The sequence below is a fragment of the Carcharodon carcharias genome, chromosome X, assembly GCF_017639515.1.
Source record: "Carcharodon carcharias isolate sCarCar2 chromosome X, sCarCar2.pri, whole genome shotgun sequence".
Lineage (NCBI taxonomy): Eukaryota > Metazoa > Chordata > Chondrichthyes > Lamniformes > Lamnidae > Carcharodon > Carcharodon carcharias.
The window spans coordinates 21,247,461-21,271,166 of record NC_054507.1 but is presented as its reverse complement, the minus strand read 5'-3'; the positions used below and the strand labels follow the sequence as shown (position 1 = coordinate 21,271,166).

Sequence of the window (23,706 nt, the reverse complement as noted above, 5' to 3'; positions counted from 1 at the left end):
CTTCAAAAGTGCACCTGGACTGAGTTATCCCCAGGCTATTCAACTGTGGAGGACTCGCTGCTGTCCTCACCTGATGAGCCCACACACACGCACTCCACGCCCCACACACATGCACACCCCCCCCCCAGCAAACAGATGCGCACCCCCACAAACTGCACAAACGTACACCCCCACCATGTGCGCACATGCACACACCCACTTGGTCCACCATTCCCTCACTCACCCACTCATTCACCCAGTTGCCCACTCCCTCACCCACTCACCCAGTTGTCCACCCAATGGCTCACTCACTCACACCCATTCATCCATCTACCCACCACTCGCTCACTCACTCACACCCACTCACCCGCCCATTCACCCACCCATTTATTCAACTGCCCACTCGCTCACTCGCCCTTTCACTCACTTGTTCACCCAGTTGCCCACTCACCCATCAGCCCACTTGCTTACCCCCCCACTTCTTCACCCACTTGCACGCTCAGCCCCATTCCCCTGCGTGTGTTCAAACCCCTTCCCCCATGCACATTCATCCCTCCACCCCCTGCCCACGCTCAACCTCCTCCCACGCTCACAAGCCACACCTGCATGCTCACTCACTTATTCACCCAGTTTCCCACTCACTCAATCACTCATCCACTCAAAACGGAGGCAAAAAGGAAAAGAAAACTCGCATTGAATTGACTCCAGGAGAGCTGACTCCAGGACAAATGGAGAGCTGACTCCAGGATAATTTCCATCTGAATGCAAAGCATCAATGTCTGATGAAGGTTGAGGAACAGTACCTAATCTTTCAATTGGGCATTTAACAGCCTTCCAGACTGAACACGGAGTTCAACAATTTTAGATCGGAACCCTTGCTCCCGTTTTGTTTTGGGTTTTTTTTTTGCTGCTTTGTTTTCTCTCTCTCTCTCTTTTATTTCCTTAACTTTGCATTCGGATGGCAGCTATACTGCCATTCACACCTCCTCGAGTCCCATCTTTTGTTTCTTTACTTGTTCCATTACCACTCTCTTTGGCTTTACACCATGAACCCTTTTGTCATTTCATCTCTCCTGCCCTGTCACAGAGCTTCTCTTTTTGTTCTTTTCTCTACCTCCCGCTTTTCGCTTGTTTAAAGCCTGTTACATTTCTAAATTTTCCCAGTTCTGATGAAAGGTCATTGAACTGAAACGTTAACTCTGTTTCTCTCTCCACAGATGCTACCTGGTCTGCTGAGTATTTCCAGCATTTTCTGTCGTTATTTCAGATTTCCAGCATCTGCAGTATTTTGTTTTTGCGTAGAATGTCTCCATGTGGCTGAAAGCCCTTTCATTTTAGATCCCATGTAAGTTCACTTGGTGAGAATCTGCATCTGTGTCAAACCTGAGGGTCCATTCAGTGTGCACGCAATGACAGTTCAAAAGAGGGCATACAATTACAGCAACATTTTTGTACTTCATCTCAACAATGAACTCAAAAGCAGAATTCTGTTTCTTTTTGTAAATTTGGACTGTTTCAGGAGGATATTGAAATGAAGTAAGGAATGCTATGGTATCCTGGGACTTTTGAGTTGTCACACTCTGTCAGTTCAGACAACACACAGCTGAACCTTGCAGGCCCAATCTGATAGCTTATCATCAACACCGGATTGAAGGTTTCAGCAGCCGCCTCCTCTCACTGCATCTGCATTTCATTTACAGTTCCCAGAAACTGGAGCAGCTGCTACAGACAGCGGCGATCGGGCAACACATTATAACCAGCTCATGTTTCCACCATTAACTGCAGTTTATTTCCCAAAGTCAAATAATCCTGCAAGCTGATCCTGACCCACTTGTACTTCTCAATGTAGCTGACTTTATTTGTACTCACCCCATCCCTCCTGAAATTGGTGCTTCATACAGAGTACAATTTGCAGACACCAGGAGCCTTCCTATATCTCAGTTAAGTCTCAGCAAAGTCTGAGCCCTGTACACACACTTACACTCACACACAGATAGGCCAGGATTTACCATTTGTTGGGCGGGCTTGGCGGGGGCGGTGTCACATGAGATGGGACATGTTTTTATTTTCAAAATTACGTTTTTATTTAGTCGGTATCAGTTTTAGAAAACCTCATCCCGCTCGTGGATGAGGTTTCCTAAAAAAACGTAAAGGCCGCTTGGCCTTTTCGCCTGCCCGCCAACCATTAGGTTGGACAGGCAGCGTAAATTTGGAGTTAGTTAGCACGTTAATGGCCTTAATAGTCCTTTCAGTTATCGGCAGGCACGCAGCCGACTCCAGCGCATGCCCGCCAAGCAAAATATCACAAGACAGCGCGATGACAGGACACACGCCCAACGTCATCGCGCATCATATTACGCTCTGGCGTGTCAGGCCCGCCCCCACACGCCAAATGTAAAATTCTGCCCATACACTCACACCCACACTCTGGGTCTTCCTCCCTCTCTCTCTCAAACACACACACCCATAAACTCATTCCCTCCTTCTCCTCCTCCTCTTCCTCTTTCTCTTGTTGCATCTTCACCATTGACTCGCAGAGATAAACTGCTAAAACCTTCAATCGACCGTAATAACATCACAATTATTGATCTGCAATCTATCCACATCATTCCAGGCTCAGAAATCCCCCCACCCAGCCCTGTGCATCATTAAATTTATTCCCTGGAGTACAGCCGATTAAGGGGTGATCTAACTGAATATGATTAAAGAAGTTGATAGGTTTAATAGAAACTATTTCCTCTGGTGGGGGGAGTCTAGAACAAGGGGGTGGAATCTTAAAATTTGAGCCTGGCTGTTCAGGGGTGATGTCAGGAGGCACTTTTCCACACAAAGGGGAGTGGAAATCTGAATCCCCCCCCAAAAAAAAATCTGAATTCCCCCCCCAAAAAAAAAGCTGTTGCAGCTGATGGACAATTGAAGATTTCAAAGCTGAGGGTGATAGATTTTGGTTGGGGTAAGGGTGTTAAGGATATTAAACCAAGGTGGGTAAATGGATTTAAGATACAGATCAGCCGTGATCTAATTGGATGGTGCAATCAGCTCGAGGGGTTGAAGGACCTTCACCAGTTCCTACATCCCTAAATTTATTGCCTTAACTGGTAGCAGAAAATAGAATGTTAATTCGGGAAAACCTCCTTAAATTTCATGTTACCTATTACAGTATAAAATATACCCCAAAGATCTTGAGGCAAATGGGGGAAGAAATAGCAGAGGTCCCAACCATTTTCTTGCAGAATGATTATGGGCTGGAGTGTGGCCAAGGTAATACCCATTCTGAGAAAGAGAACCAGAGTAACCTACAGAGCAGTCCATTTAACACATGTGGCAGGGACAATTCTGTCATTGTTAATTCTGATTGAAATCATTAAATATGGTCAATGGGGCAAATGAAGTGGGTGTGATGTAGTACAGATGGAGGTGCTGCACTGTTAGAGGTGCAGTCTTTCAGATGAGACGTTAAACTGAGAACCTGTCTTCTCAAGTAGATGTAAAAGATCCCTTAGTACTAGTTAGAAGAAGAGCAGGGCAGTTATCCCCATTGTACTGGCTAATATTTATCCCTCAATCAACATCACTAACCAAAAGGTTATCTTGTCATTATCACATTGCTGTTTGTGGAAGCTTGCTATGCACAAACTGCCTGTGGGCTTCCAATATTACAAGGGTGACTACACTTCAAAAGTACCTGATTGGCTGTAAAGCTCTTTGGTCATGATAGGTGCTATCCAAATGCAATTCTTTCTTTGTATTGGACTTGCAGAAAGTCTTTGGTAAGAAGGAGATTAAGGGGTGACATTGGTGGATGGTATTCTGAGGAAGAAGGGTGGCACTTAGTGGGGTTCCGGTTGGCATTTTTTTGAAATGTATAAAGGCTGCTAGCTCATCCAGGACACGGGAGTGCCCTAGTTGTACCACCCCAGGAGTCAAAGGTCCATTCTTCAGAGCCCTACCCTCTGATCCCGCAAACTTCAGCAACATGAATCTGTCTACCCATGTATTTATATGGGCTTTGTCTTCGAAATCTTTATCATTTAGGTGCAGTAACATAGTGGTTAGACTACTGGACTAGTAATCTCAGAGGCCTGAGCTAATGATCCAGAGACATGCATTCAAATCCCATCACGGCAGCTGAGGGAATTTAAATTGGGAATAAAAGTGAGTCTCGTAATGGTGACTATGAAACTAGATTTGAATTCAGTAAGAATCTGGAATTAAAAGTCTGATGATGACCATGAAACCATTGTCAATTGTTGTAAAAACCCATCTGGTTCACTACCATTAATGACCCCATTAGCACATTCCTTAGATAATATCACCACCGTCAACACCCCTTTGTCTTTTTGTCTGTGACATCTTTGGGAATCTCTTCTTTGCCTCCACCTATCACTGGCCCTCTATCCAGCTCTACCTGTATCACCCCCCTCAACCAGCTTATATTTCATCTCATTTCTATTTTTACTTCTGTTGAAGAGTCATACGGACTTGAAATGTTAATTGAGCTTCTCTCTGCAGATGCTGTCAGACCTACTGAGTTTTTCCAGCTATTTTTGTTTTTGTTCAGATTTCCAGCATCTGCAGTATTTTGCTTTTATCACTAATGTCCTTACCTGGCCTACAAGTGACTCCAGACCCACAGCAATGTGGTTGACTCTTAACTGCCCTCTGAAATGACCTCGCAAGCCATTCAATTTCCAAGAAGTCCCACCACTGCCTCCTCAGGGCAATTAGGGATGTGCAATAAATGCCAGAGATGCCCAGATACCATGAATGAATAAAAAGAGAAGTTGGAGTCAGTGTAAACAGAGATGGAAAATGGGTTTTTATGTCTTTTTATATATTTTGTATTATATATAAAACCTTCAACAGCACGGGGACAGCAGAGGACGGACATGCATCACCATTCCAGCCATCGATGGTTTCTGACCCACAACGGACAACCCCACCTGGAACAGAAGCAAACCTTCAGCTTTCTGTCTCTCCCATGTCAGGGAAGAGTGGTTCCTCTGTTGGTTGTCATAGAAACGAGAGCCCAAGAAGCCCAAGAAGTCCAAGAAGCCCAGTGGACCAACTGCCGAGCAGCCAGCAGATGAATGGCATGGAGACCAGCGCTGTGCCTGTTAACCCAGGGAGCCCACAACAGGCACTGACCATTGATACTCAGTTAAGTGTGAACCAAAACAAGAGGATAGATGGCTCCAATGGACCTTCCTCAACCTGCAGCCCAGTGTTCAAAAGCTATGCAGTAGACAGCTTCTCAGATCACTGTGTCATCAATACACCTGGGAGTTCAACCTTCGTCAGATGTCCACCTCACAGTGCTTTAAGTGTCCCTTGTTTTATTAACTCCGCAATGCAGCATCCGTTGCTGCTCCCAGATATGATCGCTCCACAGTCCTGCCAAGGAAGTCCGGATTCCCAAGCCCCTCCAACTCCGGCCTTCCCTGTTTCCACGCCTTACTATACTCCCTTCTCTCCTTCTGAAGTGTTCACCTACCAGTCGGGAAGCCCAGGGGGCCTCCAGCAACCCCCGTTGCCAGAGAAACGGCGCCTGTCTGCCAGCCAGGGATTGGCCAACGGAAGGTCGTTCTCCCCCACACTACGCGGTGTTCAGGCTCCAGGTGAAAGTCCCGTGCATCATGTGACCTTCTCACCCACCACTTTGGATTTCTCGGTGCCATTGTTGCCAGGTAAGCAGTCACATTGTCTGCCAGCAGCGTTGGCGTTCTGGTATCCCTTTTGTTCCTGCAAAGAGGTTACCAGGTAACGTCTCCTTGGGCCAGGAGTGCCAAGAGGTCAGGGGTCATGAACATTGACTGATGCCAGTTGGGAATCCGCTAACTGGGGGAGGAATTGGGATGGAGTGCGTCAACCATTTGGATTCACTGACCCCCCCCCCCCCCCACCACCCAACGTATCACACACCCTTATTCCACCCAGAAATACTATCTCAAAACTCTGGCCTGGATGGAAAATCCCTGTTTGCAACCTTGGTGGCCTATTCGGCCCTGAAATCAGTTTCTGAGCCCATTGCTTCTATCGTTGTGCCCTTTATAGAATCCCCACGACCACCGACTCCCATTGTTCATTGCATTAAATCAATTGGATGAAAATCAGGTAGGTTCTATCATGGGCAACTGACCTGCTGTGCCAGATCATTGGCCAGGTGGTGAAGCTGACAACTGACCCCCCAGTGTACCTGGCAGTTGTGGGCACCACTAAACATCCTAGGTCAGATACCTCACCCCGCTCCCCGATGACAGGCAGACATTTGTACAAGTTTCTAACATGGCTCCTTCGATACGGGGTGGGGAAGGCTACCAGTATCCTATCCCCTCCATCTCAGCCATGGAGTTGTCCTGTTAGACTCTCCAGCCGATTCGGCAAGCCAATGACACCCAGCTCACCAAAAACGTGCAAATCATGGGATTCCTTGACCTTGCGACCTTTGACCAGGTCGGTGGTCAGAGGGGACGAGTGCCAAGTTATGCCCCCTTGTAGATTTTTGAGACATTTCTTCAGGTTGTCACTTTTCCCCCTTCCTGAGAGCACAATCCCTCGAGACACGAGCAAAATTCAACACAAGCAAACTTAATCTGATCATTTGCTGTGCTTTGATCTCTGCAGACGGACATCAGGAAAACCAGATCAGTGCCAAGTTTGTACAGGACACCTCAAAGTTTTGGTATAAACCAAACATCTCCAGAGACCAAGGTAAACTGCCAAATCTGAATGAAGACTATTGTTTGTGGTGTAGAGTTGACAGTGACGCAGATCCACATACTGTATCCCCAGATCCTGTCAGATAGAATTCCTGGCCCAGGGATAAACCTCCAGGTTCACTTGTTCCAGTGATGAGTCAGGGCTATTGGGAGTGTTGGAGATGTGTGGTTGAACACTGAAAGATCTCATCAACAATTCTAGTCTCTGTTACTGCGAGTGAGAGCTTTAATCAGTTTAGGGTTAGCAGTTTGGAAGGAGCATTGCTAATCTTAATATTGATGCCAATGTTAAATTGTATCCCATGTGAGGTAGATTTACTAGTATCTGGAGATGGTAGGGGCACCGGCTGTCAGTAAGGACCCCTCCCCTCCCTACCCCTACCCATTTTCAAACCACTTTAAAATTACCAACATGCCCGTTCCCTCCACACGGTGCAAAGTTTATTCAAGGAAAGTTACCCACAATAATGCCACTGAGGGATATATCAACTGCTAGCAGATTTTCTGTCATGCTGGCTCTTCCTTCGAGTTCTGAAGCGATTGAGTGATTGGGGTAAAAGATGAACTCATTGCATGTGCCCATTTTATGAGCGCAAAATAGTGGAGTGCCCCAAATAGTGCCCCAAAAGATGCCTGAAAGATGTCCAAACCTTTATTGGGTGGACCCATTCTTCAGGTGTCCTTGGCAATTGCCTGAAACAAGTGTTAGGCCCCTTACATTAGAGAGGCATCTGACAGCAAAATGTTACTTTCTTAAAAAGAAAAATTATCCAAAAGTATTGCTGTGGAGCCAGGAGAAGCTGGAGTTCTCGCTCAATTCCTGGGGTCCTCGTATGAGCAGCAGGCCTGCCCTGCCCCCCACCCTCCATCCCCCACCCACCCCCAGTCACCCCGCCCCCATGCTTACCTCAGGGCCACTACCTGGGCGGGCTGCTTTAGGAAAGGAGGCCAAATAATGTAAATAGGCCTGAGGCCCAATCTCGGGCCTCCTGGTTCAGGCTCCTTCTTCTGGGGAGTATTTGGAGGTTTTTCTTTTAAGTGCCTGTGCTCGCAAATAGCTCGGAAATTTCAAATAGCTTCTTTGTCAGACTCGATCTAAACAATCCTCAGCAGTAACTTTCCATTGTTGTGACATTGGGGTCCTTGTTTCAAAAATAGCCATGGGAACAGACCATTCTGTATGTGTCCACAGGAGAAGGGAACACTCTATTCTGGACACAGTGCCATAGATAACAATTAACAGAAAGTTACGTCATTCCTTAACCAGAGGAAGTGGTTGTTGGCGGGGGGGGGCGGGGTGCATGATCTGTAGAAAGCTCCCTGATTGGTAATTCATCTGTAAGCTGCAACACGTAGCCTCTCTGTATCTCAGCCTTCCTTACTCCTCTCTGTTTTCTCATTACAGCTATAGTTAGTGCTTCTTTGAAAGGGTGGCAGCCATTTTCCATTCCACCACTTGGGCACATCCGGGTTTCAAAACTTCTTCGACAAACAGAATGACAGCTGGACTCCCAAGGCTTCCATTACAAGGAGAGATAACACAAACTAGGGTTACATTCCCTGGAATTTAGAAATTTAAGGGATGCTTTAATCCACGTTTTCACGATATAAAAGGGAACCAGGTAGATGGAGAGAAACTATTTTCCCTGGTTAAAGGGCTAGGAGGCAAATTCAAGCCAGACCTTTCAGGAGTGAAATTAGGAACCATTTCTACACACAAAGGGTGGTAAAAGTTTGGAACTTTCGTCCGCAAACGGCAATGGATGCTGGACCAATTTTTCATTTTAATTCTGAGATTGGTTAACAAAACTCTATCAAAGATATTAAGGGATATGGGGCAAAGCCAGGTATGTGGAGATAGGTCACAGGTCGGCCATAATCTCATTGAATAGTGGAACAAGCTTGAGGGGCTGAATGGCATCCTGTTCCTACATTCCTAACTGTCTTGAGAGAGCAGGTTGTAGTGGGTCCGGGGGCACGGAGAGCGGAAGAAGCTTTGTGATGTTATCCGTATTTCTGGTTTGATAAGATCGCTCTCTGTAGGCCTACCCATGGTGGTAATATTGAATTCTAAAATCCCTGATCGAATCTCTCCCACTCACAGCGATTGCCCTTCTGAAAGACCGCAAGCCGGGCTCCTTCCTGATTCGAGACAGCAATTCGTTCCAGGGGGCATATGGCCTTGCCCTCAAGGTGGTGACGCCTCCAGCTAACCTCAGCTCACACAGCAGTAAAGGTATGTTTCAGATGTTACCCTGTCTCTGGGTTTGACAGTTGACGTTTTGGGTGTGTTTAGATTGCAGCTACAACCCAGTTTGAAGCCAGTAGCTGCCATTCCACTGCCAGGCTCCATATTGAAGTTACCCCCTCACAGGGATAGAGCGGGGGTATGAGACTGACTGGATTAGTGTACAGAGAACTGGCATGGCTTCAGTGGGCCAGTTGGCCTCCTCCTGTGCCATAATGACTTTCTCACTGTAACTGCTGATTGGACACCTCAACCTGCCAACCTGCAAATGAGACCAGTGGAATTGACGTGGCTTCAGGACACGGGCACTGAGGTGGGAGTTCAGAGCCAGACCAGACTGGTAGGGGTGAGAGGGTCGTACTGGAAATGAATGTGGGGAAGACTCAATCTGACTCCTGGGGCACCGAATCGGTCGGAATTTGTCAGTAGTTGGCTCCAAGGAAGGGGAAGAGTCACACGGCTGGCCTGGGGCTGGGATTGAAATCTCTCATGGGGCAGAATTGAGGGATCATTGCTTTGCCCAGTCCTGCGCTCCACTCCAGGTTTTCCACTGTTAGTAACTGGAATATAAAAGGCAGCTCATTTTGGGAGACTAGTACCTCGGGTGGGGGTGACGGGGGTGATTCTGGAGAAGGGTGGGCTTAGATGGGCTGAGCAGCCTCCTTTGTCTCTGTCGCTTTGGCGGTCCTGATTCTCCAAATTGTTGTTGCAGGCGATCCCAACGAGCTGCTGGTCAGGCATTTCCTCATTGAGACAGGCTCGAAAGGTGTGAAGATCAAGGGCTGCCAGAATGAGCCTCACTTTGGTAGGTTTCTCCCTTTTTAAAATGCTGGATGCTGCTAGTAACAGCAGGTTCTGAAATCCTCCAAGTGCTGAATCCATTCACTGGTCACAGCATCAATAGCCAGGAGCAACTAAAATGGGCAGCAGCATCTGTCCAGCCCCATCACTGTGTGCCATTCAAATACCTGATGGATTATTTATTTAAAAAAAGAAAACACAGCAGCTCACTGGATGAAACACCACATGGTGGAACAGAGTCTCACACAGCAGAAAAGCACCACGTTTGAGCAGCCGGGGTTTGAACCCTCTTGAAATCTCTGCACTCCTTCAATTCCGACCCCATGACCATCCCTGATTTTAATCACTGCACCATCGGTGGTCGCACCTTCAGTTGCTGAACCAGTTACTCCACTTGAAAAGTCATTTGTTATGAACGTTTCCCCTTGTGGGAGAGACCAGAACTAGGAGAGACAGTTTAAAAAATGGGGGTCTCCCTTTTAAGACAGAGATGAGGAGAAATTTTCTCTGAGTCGTCAGTCTGTGGAACTCTCTTCCCCAGAGAGCAGTGGAAATAGGGTCAATGAATGTTTTTAAGGCAGAGGTAGATAGATTCTTGACAAGGGAGTCAAAGGTTATCAGGGATAGGCAGAATGTGGAATCGAGACCCATCAGATCAGCCATGATCATATTGAATGGCAGAGCAGGCTCGAGGGACTGAATGGCCTACTCCTGCTCCTAATTCATATGTTTGTATGTATCATATTGTATTACAATATATAAAACAGCACAGAAACAGGCCATTCAGCCCATCAGTTTCATGCTTAAGCTTCACACCTCCTTCCACCCTCTCTTCATCTCACAATATCCTTCTATTCCTTTCTCCTTCATGTGTTTATCCAGCTTCCCCTTAAATGCATCCAGACTTTACACCTCAACCACTCCCTGTGGTAGTGAGTCCCAAATTTTCACCACTCTCTGGAATAAAAAAATTTCTCCCAAGTTCCCCTATTGGACTTATTAGTGACCTTGTGATAACTTATGGCCCCTAATTCTGATTGTGGGGATGTTTTCATGATGTACTGAGATGCTATATGAATGCAAGATTTTCTTTTTTTTTAACAAAGTGATCCTTCAGATACTTTTGCAGAATGATTGTTGGTGTTGTGAACTGACTGGCCTTTTTGTTTATGTCTGACACAGGAAGCCTGTCAGCCCTGGTGTATCAGCACTCCATCACACCCATCTCCCTACCCTACAAGCTGAAAATTCCAGACAAAGGTAACACATCTCCCAAATCTAACATACGATTGGCTTCCAGTTAAGCAATGGGAATGTGAGGAGATGGGGGTACAAGGTGGGAATTAAATGCTTAAAGAATATTTGTGGAGAATTTGCAGGGGTGCTTTAGAGACACGGGCTAATGGTCAAACTGAGCACTTTGACCTCTTGTAGAGACTGGAAAATCAGACCTTTGCCACTGGGAGAGCATTGCACTCATTGATGTGGTTCTTGGTCTCTCACCTCCAGAAATGATGAGCAAAGCTCAGCCAGCACAAAATCAGCTGACGTTTTACACTCTTGGGCATTTCGGTCATTCAAGTCAGAGCACAGTTGCTGTGGGGAATTGGGGGGAGTGGCATTTGGTGGTGGGGAAACAGCAGGAGGGGGTGACTTGGAAGGTTAGGGCAGAGTAGCAAGAGCTTTCCATCTGAATCTGGAATGTTCAAAGCAGCCTCGTAGCCTGAAACGGGGAAGAATTGCTCTCCTGGGAAGTGAGAGGTTTGTCCTATGATGAGAGGCTGAGTAAATTAGGCCTATGCACACTGGAGTTTGGAAGATTGAGAGGCGATCTCATTAAAATGTATCAAATTGTTAGAGAGCTTGACGGGGTCGATACTGAGAGGATATATCCCCGCGGCTGTGGAATCGAGAACACGGTTTGGGGGGGGGGGTTGGTGAGCGGGTGAGGACAGCCTCAGAATAAGGGGTCAGCCATTTAGGACTGAGATAAAGAGAAATTTCTTCACTCAAAGGGTTGTGAGTCTCCGGAATCCCAGAGAGCTGTGGATGCTCAGCCATTGAGTATATTCAAAACTCCGATCAATAGAATTTTGGACACTAATGGAATCAAGAGATATGGGGATGGACAGGAAAGGGGAGTTGAGGTAGAGGATCAGCCATGATCATATTGAATGGCAAAGCAGGCTCGAGGGGCCAAATAGCCTACTCCTATTTCTTATTAGCCTTATGAGCATAAGGACATCTTTGCTAGCCTGAATGAGCATAGAGAAAAGGAAAAATTTAGAAAAGAAATTCAGAGCAGGTTTTCCATGTTGTAAATTTGTCAGGATTAGGTCCCAATTCTGATGGAATCATGGACTGGGAATGATATATTGGAATATTTAATGCATGTGGTTAGGATTGTGGCTTGCTTTCTAATGTGTTTATCTGGCCTTTGTTCTGTGAACTCATGTAATGCTTTTATTTTTAATGAAGTAATTGTACTATAATCCTTTACCAGCAGAACCAAATTATTAATAACCCGCGATTACTTATTCCTTAAAACGTTTGTCATACGAACATTAATCTGCCAACCTTACCTGGTCTGACCTACATGTAACTCCAGACCCACAGCAATGTGGTTGACTCTTAACTGCCCTCTGAACAAGGGCAATTAGGGATGGGCAATAAATATTGACCTAACCAGCAATGCCCACATCCCATGAACAAATTTTTAAAAAATCTTGAACTCTGAGGATTTTTCTGCTGTTGGCACAGGGACTGAGCTTGTGTATTGATTAGTGGTGCACTGGCTCCCTCTGCTGGATGACACTTGCCATGGTTTGTGGCTGGATTTAGTTTTAACTTTCTCTCCTCCTGAAGACAACTGACTCTCACTGGGATACTGTTCCAGGACCTATCGGGGGGCACTACCTTTAGTTGGAGCAAAACATAAATTTTATTGGTATAATTGTTAATCCCTTGTTTCCTCGCAGTCTTCCTCACAAACACCTCCTGGCATTTTTGCCTGTGGAGCCATTCTTCAGCTGTCAGGCTGAACAGCGACAAGTTGTGCATCTGTGGGAGGTATTGCACAGGGCTGATCCTGCCATCTGCATGCCGCTTTAATATTGGGACTGGCAATCAAGCCTGGGGAGCTTCCAGGTCTGAACGGTGCAGCTCATCTCTAGTTACTGGAGCCTTCCCCACATAATGGGGGGACAGTAGTACAGTGGTAACATTACTGGACTAGTAATCCAGCAGCCTGAACGAATGCTTTAGACATAAGAGTTCAAACCCCATTGCAGCTGCTGTGGGAATTTAATTAATTAATTTAATCTGGATGATGAAAATACTGGACTGTTGTAAAAACCCATCTAATATCCTTTCAGGAAGGAAATCTGCCATCCTTAGCTGGTCTGGCCCACATGTGACTCCAGACTCAGCAATGTGGTGGTTGACTCTTAACTGCCCTGTGAAATGGCTTAGCAAGCCACTCAGTTGTATCAAAACTGGTACAGAAAGTAGCACTGTGGGTGTACCTACACCACATGCACCACAGCGATTCAGGGAAGGCAGCTCGCCACCACCTTCTCAAGGGCAATAAATTCTGACATCCCAAGAACAAATTTTTTTAAAAACTCTATCGTGTCTAATATCTGCGAAAACTCGTGGAAATTCAATAAAAACGTCACTAACCGCCTGCCATTTCTTTAGCGAGTGGTGGAAATAACTGACAATAATCGGCCTTGCCTTTCCCCTTCCAGATCCCATGGATGAAACCCAGGATAGCGTTGCCCCCGGCAACACCAGTACTGCTGCGGAATTGCTTAAACAGGGAGCAGGTGAGCACTCCAGCCTCTGTCATCAGGCAGCACCAGATCACTGCTGTGCTGCTTATTTTTTCAAAAATCTACTTTATTCATAAAATTTGTAAAGGTGAATTACATCACATGTTAAATTTGACATTACTTAAAGTGCAATATAGTTAATTTCTTTCAACATTGTATGTGGCCATCTGAGGTGCCTCACAACACTTAGAATTTCAGGTAATACTTATACATTTCACGTCAAGCATTCTCTGGTGCATACAGCACGAGGGGCTTTACAGTTTCTAGCCTCTTGGTGTTCTATGGTGGGAGGATCTTAAACTGTGGCCTCTTCCCATTGAGCTTTTGTGGCGGCTGCCCCAAGCTTTAGTATGTCCCTCAGGGCACAGAACTGGACCTTGGAATGTGCCAGTCAGCAACACTCTGTCATGGACAACTCTTTGTACTGGAAGACCAGCAAGATTTGGGCAGACCAAAGAATGTCTGCTGCGCTGTTAGGCGGATTGAAGAATGGGAACAGCAGGCCCTATTGTAACTCCCTCAAAACCCGTTCACTTAGACCGAGTTAAAATTGGGCTCAGTTTTGCAGGGGCCCTAACAGTGGCTTGCAGTGGAAGCCTTTGAAACCAGGGTGGTAGTGTTCACACAAATGCCAAAATAAGAGGAAGCGATGAAGAGAATTTGTTTTTAATGCAGCGAGTTGTTATGGTTGGGAATGTGCTGCCCAAAAAGGTAACGGAAGCAGATTCAGCAGTAACTTCTAAAAGGAAGCCAGAAGAGGAAAATGTTGCAGTGCTGTGGGTAAAGAGCTGCTACTAACTGGATAGCTCTTTCAAAGAGCCAGCACAGGTACGATGGGCTGTATGGCCTCTTGGTGCTGTATGATTCCATATCAATGGTTAAGGATTCCCTTCCATTTGTTAAATGGAGTTACTTAAGCTTCCCTTAATAGATAGATGATTGAATCATTGTGATTATATTGACTTAGGAAAAAGTCATTAATACCTGGTGAAGGATAGGCTGGCCTGTCACTGCTACTCTAATGAATGCTCTGGTTTGTTTTATTCTGGACTTTGAGCTGTACCATTACACTGTGCTGGGCCGCGGGTACTGAGGTGTTTTATCAATCCCTTTAACCACATTTTGGTTTAATATTTGTAAGTTTCCTTTAAACTTTGTCCTTGGTTTTACAGCTGACCTGACTTAGGGGCTGTGTTTGCTTTATCCCTTATTTTGTTGATTTAGTTTAATTAGTTGACTCAAAAGAGTTACACTGTGCTGGGTGATCCAATCTTTCTTCCTGGTTTTCAGCTTGCAATGTGCTGTATATCAACTCGGTGGAGACAGAATCCCTGACCGGCCCGCAAGCAGTTGCCAAAGCAACCATGCAGACATTTGCCATGAAGCCTCGGCCTACTGCCACCGTGGTCCACTTCAAAGTTTCAGTCCAGGGCATCACCTTAACTGACAGCCAACGAAAGTAAGCCCATATTAGCATTACTGCAAACTGTAACAACAACAACTTGTATCTATATCATGTCTTTAACATGAGCGCTTCACTGGAGCGTTACATAGCAAAACATGGCCCCGAGTCACATAAGGAGATATGAGGTCAGATGGCCAAAAGCTTGGTCAAAGAGACAAATTTTAAGGAGTGTCTTAAAGGAGGAAAGCGAGGTGGAGAGGTGTAGGGAAGGAATTCCAAAGCTTAGGGCTGAGGGAACTGAAGGCATGGCCGCCAATGGTGGAGTGATTAAGAGGCCAAAATTGGAGGAGTGCAGAGATCTCAGAGGGTTGTGGGGAGCTGGAAGAGGGGCTAAATGGCCCCCACCTTTTCTTATGTTCCTAACATCAGACACTCTCCACATGTCGCCTGGTAGAGGAACAGAACCAGATCTTGTGAGATTCACAAAAACCCCTGAGATTTTGGAGATATTTGCTGAGTTTACAAAAATATGTCAATTTCCAAGGTGAAATCGATTTAAAAATGGATTAGGAATAGCTTTCAAATCCGGGAATGTAGTGCTTAAAAAACTATTGGGAACAGAGACTGACAAACCTTAGACACAGGCCCTTGTTTGGTTGGCCTTGTCAATTTGTTCTATTTGTCACAAAAATCGGGCTTCACAAAACAGTTTTAAAAGAAATTCAGCAATTGTTTTTCCATTTCTAAACATGTCCATTTCTTTCGTGCTCAACAGGATTTTTTTCAGACGCCATTACCCAGTCAACACAGTTACGTTCTGTAATCTGGACCCACATGATCGAAGGTACGTTCACCCTAAGTTAGGGTAAAGTGAACTGTTATCACTTCAATCCCGATATTGTTACTACCTTAGAGACTGTACGTGGCTAAAATTCACAGGATTTGTCCTCAGATGTTGTTAGACCATCATCAATCATACATTCCTTTCAAACTTTGTGCTCAAGGGGTGAGGGGCAGTAGCACTGGAGCATAACATCCATTGTCCTGTCTAGCATTCATAGGTCATATATAACCCTGGCCAGTTGCAGAGGAAAGCTCCCCTGTGCTCTGTCTCGACCTCAAAAGACTTGTAACATTGTGACATTTTCAACTGCTTCCCACACTAGCCATCCACTGGCCTCTCTGAGTGTGAATGCAAATTGGTTCCAAATTTGGAGCAGATTTATGCTGTAGATCTGATGTTCACTGGGAGTGCCCAGTCTCTTTTCATATTGAGCCAGAGGAGATTGTTTTTTCAAAAATATACTTTATTCATAACATTCGTAAAAGTACATTACATAACATTTCAAATTTGGCATTACATAAAGCGCAATACAGTTGAATTTATTTCAGTACAGTATGTGGCGCTCTGAGGTGCCTCACTACACTTAGAATTAGTTATATTTATATACATTTAAATTTCATGTCAGACATAATCCAATACATATAGCCCGAGGGGTTTTACAATGTTTCCAGTCTCTTTAATGCGGCGGGAGGGTCTTAGACAGCGACCTTTCCCCATTGTGCCTTTGCGGCAGCTGCCCCAAGCTTTAGTGCGTCCATCAACACGTAGTCCTGGACCTTGGAATGTGCCAGTCTGCAACACTCGGTCGGGGACAACTCTTTGCACTGGAAGACCAACAAGTTTCGGGGAGACCAAAGAGCGTCAGTCACTGAGTTGATGATCCTCCAGCTGCAATTGATCCTTATCTTGGTGTGTGGCCCTGGGAACAGCCCATAGAGCACAGAGTCCTATTTCACGGAGCAGCTTGAAATGAACCTCAACAAGACCTCTTTCCAGACCTGCTTCGCAAAGGCATATTCCAGAAGGAGGTGGACGGCACATTGGACCTGAGGAGATGTCAGTCCATCAGTCTATGGCTCAGAGGCGTGTCATTAGCGCCCTGTTGTCAAGGCTGATAGTAAGGCCTGCTTGATAGCCTTTCAAGTTATTTTATAACTCATTTACTGGATGTGGGCATCACTGGCCAGGCCAGCATTTATTGCCCATCCCTAGTTGCCCTTGAGAAGGTGGTGGTGAGCTGCCTTCTTGAACCGCTGCAGTCCATGTGGTGTAGGTACACCCACAGTGCTGTTAGGGAGGGAGTTCCAGGATTTTGACCCAGCGACAGTGAAGGAATGGCGATATATTTCCAAGTCAGGATGGTGAGTGACTTGGAGGGGAACTTCCAGGTGGTGGTATTCCCATGTGTCTGCTGCCCTTGTCCTTCTAAATGGTAGTAGTTGTGAGTTTGGAAGGTGCTGTCAATGGAGCCTTGGTGAGTTCCTGTAGTGCATCTTGTATATGGTACACACTGTTGCTACTGTGCATCAGTGGTTGAGGAAGTGAACGTTTGTGGATGGGGTGCCAATCAAGCAGACTGCCTTGTCCTGGGTGGTGTCAAGCTTCTGGAGTGTTGTGGGACTTGTGTCTTGTAGGTGGTGGGCAGGCTTTGGGGATTCAGGAGGTGAGTTACTCGCCATAGGATTTCTAGCCTCTGAACTGCTCTTGTAGCCACAGTATTTATATGGCTGGTCCAGTTCAGTTTCTGGTCAATGGTAACCCCCAGGATGTTGATAGTGGGGGATTCAGTGATGGTAATGCCATTGAACATCAAAGGGCAATGGTTAGATTCTCTCTGGTTGGAGATGGTCATTGCCTGACACTTATGTGGCATGAATGTTACTTGCCACTTGTCAGCCCAAGCCTGGATATTATCCAGGTCTTGCTGCATTTGGACATGGACTGTAGTTCATTAATGAGCTGTTCATTAATGAGACTAGTTTTAAAAAGAAAATTAGCCTATACCAAGAGAATTGTTTAATCTGTTTAGCTCCTACAACAGAGGTTATGAACTATTACTAGTTATCACACAGCCCTGCGTAAGGATTAATCCAGGAATGAACACAATGTGCTCCATCACCAGGCAGACATTCACCTACTTTACATTAGCAGCTGACACTTGTGCAGGGGATTGTAATATCAGTGTTATTTACTTGACCCTGAATCTCACCACAGAAGATAAAAAAGCTTCTCTACTACATGTTGAACTTTCTAATACCTGATTATATAATCTTGCCAATTTTTTTTTTTAAAAACGATTTATGCAGTAATGTTGACTATCTCTTTTTTGAAGTGTAAAATTAGAAAAAGTAAGTTTTCCATCTGTAATCTAAATCCTCCAGTGCTACATCTACTTCTGTTCACCCTAAGTCTCGTCTTTTTCAGGTGGACTAACGCAGATGGAACAACATCAAAGTAAGTGATGCGGGAGGTACACTGTAAAATGAGATCTCTAGCCCTGAATAACCACACAGGATGTAGAAACATGTCCCTTAACAGCAGTGAAAAAGTTCGAAGAAATACTGGCTGGGATTTTCATAGGGCCCACGGGGAAGCAGCTGGGATTTGAAAATCACGGTCCCGGAGGTCACCTCAGGATCCCAATGCCTCCGGGATCGTTCCGACTTTTGAAAGGGCCGGCGGGGAAGCGGGTAACACGCTTGCTGCCAATTTAATGTCCCGGCTCCTTCTGGAGGTCGTTAAGGGGCTTGTCCAGAACAGAATGAAATTTTCAACGTTTTCCCCGACGGGCCCGAACAGTCTTACACATGTTCGTGCACCGTTGCCAAGTTTTACCGTCATCTAGGAAACAAACCTGTAGGGCCAGCTCTGGCCACCATGAGCACTGGTCCTAACCACATCTTGTAAGGCTGCTGTCCGCTTTGTTCCACCTCCTTGGCCTTGCCATGAGCGGCCTGTCTGTCTCCTGGCCAGTGAGACCATTTGAATTTGAGGTTGTGTCGCGAACGCGGCACAGCTCAGGACCCAGAATCCAACCGAGGGCGCGGGCCAACCTCAGGGAGCTGAAGACCTGAAAAGCGATTCTTGTGCGATTTCGTGTCCTATCGGGTCAGGCGCATGTCCACCCACCGAGCGAAAAGTTCTGCCCTTTGTCTCCGCTTCGAAAATCTGGCCCACAGTCACTGCTGCAACCCACACTAGCATGTAACGACTGACCATGGTTTCTGGCTCTCTTCTCTCTCTCCCCCTCTCCCTTTCTTCCAGAATGTTTGGTTTTGTGGCCAAGAAGCAGGGGAGCACGTCTGACAACGTCTGCCATCTTTTTGCTGAGCTCGACCCAGAACAACCCGCATCAGCCATTGTGAACTTCATCACAAAGGTTATGTTGGGGCCCCAGAAGAGATGAGGCCAACATAGTCCCTGGATTCAAAGAGGAGCCAAGGAAGTCAGCTGATGGAGCAGGAGCAAGATGAATGGCTACTTCTGTGTCACCAACGCTGTCAGAAATGAAAGGAACAAGCTTCTTTCGAATCATCAGATCTTTTTAAAACGAAAAAAAACCCCATTTCTCTGTTTAAGTTCAGCCAGACCTTGCTATAGCTTCTATCTAAATATTCTGATGACAGGACTTTCCTTGAATATCAATTGAGGTTTAATTGCTCCAGGGTCTTGAAAGGACAACAGTAGGAAGGGCTTGACTCCATCATGACCTCATTTGCCTTCAGAGACCAATGAAACCTTTAGGAGTAAATGCAATCACCACAAGATAAGTTGGCCACTTTGAATGGTGATTGTACCGTGTTTTGGTGCGGATTTTCATTCCATTGCCCATGGGAGCTTGGTTACTGGCTGTGCAGTATATGAACAATACCAATGGAGGTGGGAGCTGATATTGAGAAAGGGCATTGTTGGGTGATTAAAGGATGGTAGGTGACTTTTGTAAGGCACCGACAGATTCAGGTTTGTGAAATCAGGAGTACAGTACTTGTATGGCACAGTAGATCTAAAAAGGTACTAACACCCTGTACTAGCAGATCCTTTGGACTGCACTGTTCTCCAATTGACAGGCTCCCCAGGGTAGAACACATTTGGTCCTTGCAATCTAATTTCAATATCAGCCCCACATTTTAACGTTGGTCTAACTCTCAGATCATGCAATAATAGATGACAGGAAGAGAGAGTGAAACTGATGATAAATCAATCGGATGTACCTGATGTAAGAATCAAATGTAACAGGCATAGGATTCTGTACTGAGAACTGTAAGACAGGTTAACTCCTGCAATTCATTTCATTGCATAACAGAATGGATCGACCAACACTGTAACTGTTCAATCCAGATAAAAGCCAATTCCTAGGCTTTCTGAACACACACACAAACGCACACATGCACACACACACACTCTTTCTCTCTCACTCTCCAAACCAGGGAGTGCGATTAACCAGCTTCTTCCCAGGGCTCAATGAGTAAGTGGGATACGAAAGTCAAACAGACTCAGAAGGGACCAGGGTTCAGATCTGTCTGTACTGAGCTAGGGCAAAGAGTTATGGGGGGGTGGTGGGTGTGGGTGATCGTATGTGGGTGAGGATACCAGCAAGCTCAGGTGCATTCTGAATAACCTATGGACATTTTCTGCCTGGGTACACAACGGACACTTGGACAGATTGTATCACCTCTCCATTGCGCAACCAGAGTCAAGCATGAAGGCACTCTTATCCTGATAGTAGGGCAAGATAGCACATCGGAACAGGAGATCTGGGGGGGTTGGTGGGTGGAAGATCCAATGTATAAGTCTTTGTACCATAACGAAACATTCAATGCAGAAAAATGCAAAACAAACCACAATTTTACTCAAAAGTTGATTGGACCAATCTCTGAATTGACTATATTTGGCTAATACAGGTACAATAGGCTGAATGGCCTCCTTCTGTGCTGTATCTTTCTAGGATTCACTGTCCTGAGAACTGAAAGCAAGAGAATTGGCCAACCTATTGCCTGCATTTATGCTTGAGTGAGAAATTCTCTACAATAGCAAATGTTCTGGACCATTGGAAGCCTATACCTTAATCCAATAAAAGTGTATTTGAAGTTGTTTGTGCGCCAGATGCCTTAAGTAGGACAATAGTCATAGCAAACATAAAGGAGCAGCCACCTTATCTATTGGCATTAGTTAATGTTTATCAAATCAAACCCTATCATAAGACCTGTTTTTTTTGAGGGAGACAATCTCACTTATGAACACCCCTCTCTTGTTAGTACATGTACATTTATCTCTTATAATTATTCCTGGTCTATTCTATACCAAACAGAATAAATGATGCTTTTGTGCCATCCCATAGCTTTTAGGGTCAGAAGGTGCAAATTTGTCCACGTCCGACACATGTACGTGCCTTCATCCTGAGACATTTCCCACAGGTTGGAAGGTCAGTTATTCAGGATTTAAATGCATCTCCAACAGCAAAGCTTCACTACCCAGCTCCTGGCCCCCCTTCCCCTGCTCCCTTATCCAGTTTTACATTTCAGAAGAGATGGTGGCTCCATCTCTTGCCCTGCCCAACTTCAATCTTCTGTCATATTTTTCAAAGCAGAATTATCCCAATAGCAAGTTACAACTTGCTTTTAAATAACGTTAAGAATTTTTAGATAATAAGTAAAATTGCTTCTTTGCTGTACATTTCCCAATCTTTGATGAAAGGTCATCGACCTGAACCGTTAACTGTTTCTCTCTCCACAGGTGCTGCCTGACCTGCTGAGTGTTTCCAGAATTTTCTGTTTTTATTATAGGTAAAGTTACTCCCTTCATCAGATCAAACATTCCTAACTCTTCAGCAGAGTACAAACTAATTGAATTTAGAACATTAAATAGACAAAGATTCAAACAAAATATTTTAATGGTCCGTGAAATATAATACCACAGCTTCCTATTAATTTAAAATATACACAACCTCTCTGTTATCCTGGTAAAAATTATGCGGTGTCTATTTAAATAGAAGCAACTCCCACTAAAACAGCAGAGAGAGGATTGCTAACAACCACACCAAGGCTGAAATTCTGCTTTGGGAGCAGGAAACAGAAGCCAGGATTTTTTTCTGAATCGCCTCCCAAAAAATGGTAGGTGTTGGGAAACCTCCACACTAGGCGGTGTCAGTATTTTTGGGACTGCCTCCGTTCTTGACCTCAGCAATACCTGAAAATTCTGTCCTAATAGACACGCTGAAATCCCAGGGCAGCATTCCTGAGGCAGTGGTCTATAATATCCTGTATTCCCTGAAAGCTATATCCCTGTGCACTGCGCCTTGGCTGGGCGGAATGTGCGGATTGCATTTTCTTAAAAACCTTCTTGATTTTTTTTTTGGTTGTTCCATCTTCAAGCGATGCCCCACATCTGGACAATTGGCTCATTCATGATGGTCCAAAGTGAACTCAGAACCACGTGACATGCCAACAGTCTGACAGCCCCTGGAATATTTGCGTGTGTTCTGCAGTGTACTGAACCTTCCTTTATTCTGCGGCATCATCAGAACAATGGCCATTTCTGCAAATAGTAGTGACAACTTCCTATTTCCCACGACCGCTACTACCTAGAAGGACAAGGGCAGCAGACACATGGGAACACCACCACCTGCAATTTCCCTCCAAGCCACTCACCATCCTGACTTGGAAATATATCGCCGTTCCTTCACTGTCACTGGGTCAAAATCCTGGAACTCCCTCCCTAACAGCACTGTAGGTGTACCTACACCACATGGACTGCTGTGGTTCAAGAAGGCAGCTCACCACCACCTTCTCAAGTGGGCAATTAGGGATGGGCAATAAATGCTGGCCCAGACAGTGAAGCCCACATCCTGTAAATTAATAAAAAAAGATGCTTACTCTAGATGCTTCCCCATGTAATGGATAGTTTTGTGTGGGCCTGGGCCCCACTAACAGCTAGATTTAAGGGGACAATAGCATAGTGGTAATGTTACTAGGTTAATAATCCAGAAGCCTGGCCTAATGCTTTGTAGTCAAGAGTTGAAATCCTGTCACAGCCGCTGGGGGAATTGAAATTCAATAAATTTTTTTTAAAATTTGGAATAAAATGCTTGTTATTTAATAATAATCATGAAACTACCAGATTGTTGATAAAAACCCAACTGGTTCACTAATGTCTTTTAGGGGAGGAAATCTGCCATCCTTAGCTCAGTCTGGCCTACACGTGACTCCAGACCCACAAGAATGTGGTTGACTCTTAACTGTCCTCTGAAATGGTCTAGCAAGCCACTCAGGGTAATTAGAGACGGGCAGTGCTGGCCTTGCCAATGATGCTCACATCTCAAGAACCAAAAAAAAAAATTGACCTACCCAAACTGTTTTCACATTGGTTCCTTACAGCCAACCAGAAGAGTAATGTGCTAAGCACTCGCTCTATTATCATTGTATTTTGGGACTACCAGAATGTTAGAAGGAATCTGATCTTTTCTTGTGCAGCAGTTCCTATGTCACACTCTGTTCCCCTCCACAACAAACCCTTGCCTCTTGGCTGTAGAGCCAGGTAAATGAATCCTGAGGGAGTATGAATCAGCCTCGATGAATGATGTTGCAATGAATCACTTGGATTTATCGAGCTGTCCTGGAAGTGTTTTGAGATGCCAATTGCCTTTAAAATGATGATGTAAAATGTCATAGGGTTCAGTCACAAAGTGTGAACAGGAATCAGAAAGCTAGCAATGAATAGTAACTGTTCAGTGCCGGATTCCTTGATATATAATATATCATGTGTGTATGTAATATATTCTGTTATGTATATGAACTTGGTGACAAAAAAATGGGATAATATGAAATCTCCAAATGGTGTTATAATGCCTGATGGATGGTGAGTTCATGCGACAGTTTTTG

The 23,706-nt window shown here is 45.3% G+C and overlaps 1 protein-coding gene and 1 long non-coding RNA gene across 5 annotated transcripts in view; one reads left to right on the top strand and one right to left on the bottom strand.

Annotated features, from left to right (window-relative positions):
- The window catches only part of LOC121273314, a 97,895-nt gene extending 95,948 nt beyond the window's left edge, over positions 1-1,947 (bottom strand). Inside the window, exon 1 of the long non-coding RNA XR_005941973.1 lies at positions 1,849-1,947. This is a non-coding gene — a long non-coding RNA (uncharacterized LOC121273314). The remainder of the gene's footprint in view (positions 1-1,848) is intronic.
- LOC121273312 (tensin-2-like) overlaps positions 1-22,511 on the top strand; it is a 242,753-nt gene extending 220,242 nt beyond the window's left edge. For all 4 annotated transcript variants that reach the window (XM_041180441.1, XM_041180442.1, XM_041180443.1 and 1 more), the window contains 10 exons: positions 4,846-5,666; positions 6,604-6,690; positions 8,803-8,934; positions 9,659-9,751; positions 10,930-11,007; positions 13,497-13,574; positions 14,871-15,039; positions 15,761-15,829; positions 18,254-18,283; positions 19,094-22,511. In XM_041180441.1, coding sequence (XP_041036375.1) covers positions 4,846-5,666; positions 6,604-6,690; positions 8,803-8,934; positions 9,659-9,751; positions 10,930-11,007; positions 13,497-13,574; positions 14,871-15,039; positions 15,761-15,829; positions 18,254-18,283; positions 19,094-19,235 — 1,699 coding nt within the window. In that variant the 3' untranslated portion in view covers positions 19,236-22,511. The remainder of the gene's footprint in view (positions 1-4,845; positions 5,667-6,603; positions 6,691-8,802; positions 8,935-9,658; positions 9,752-10,929; positions 11,008-13,496; positions 13,575-14,870; positions 15,040-15,760; positions 15,830-18,253; positions 18,284-19,093) is intronic.
- Positions 22,512-23,706: the final 1,195 nt, after the last annotated feature.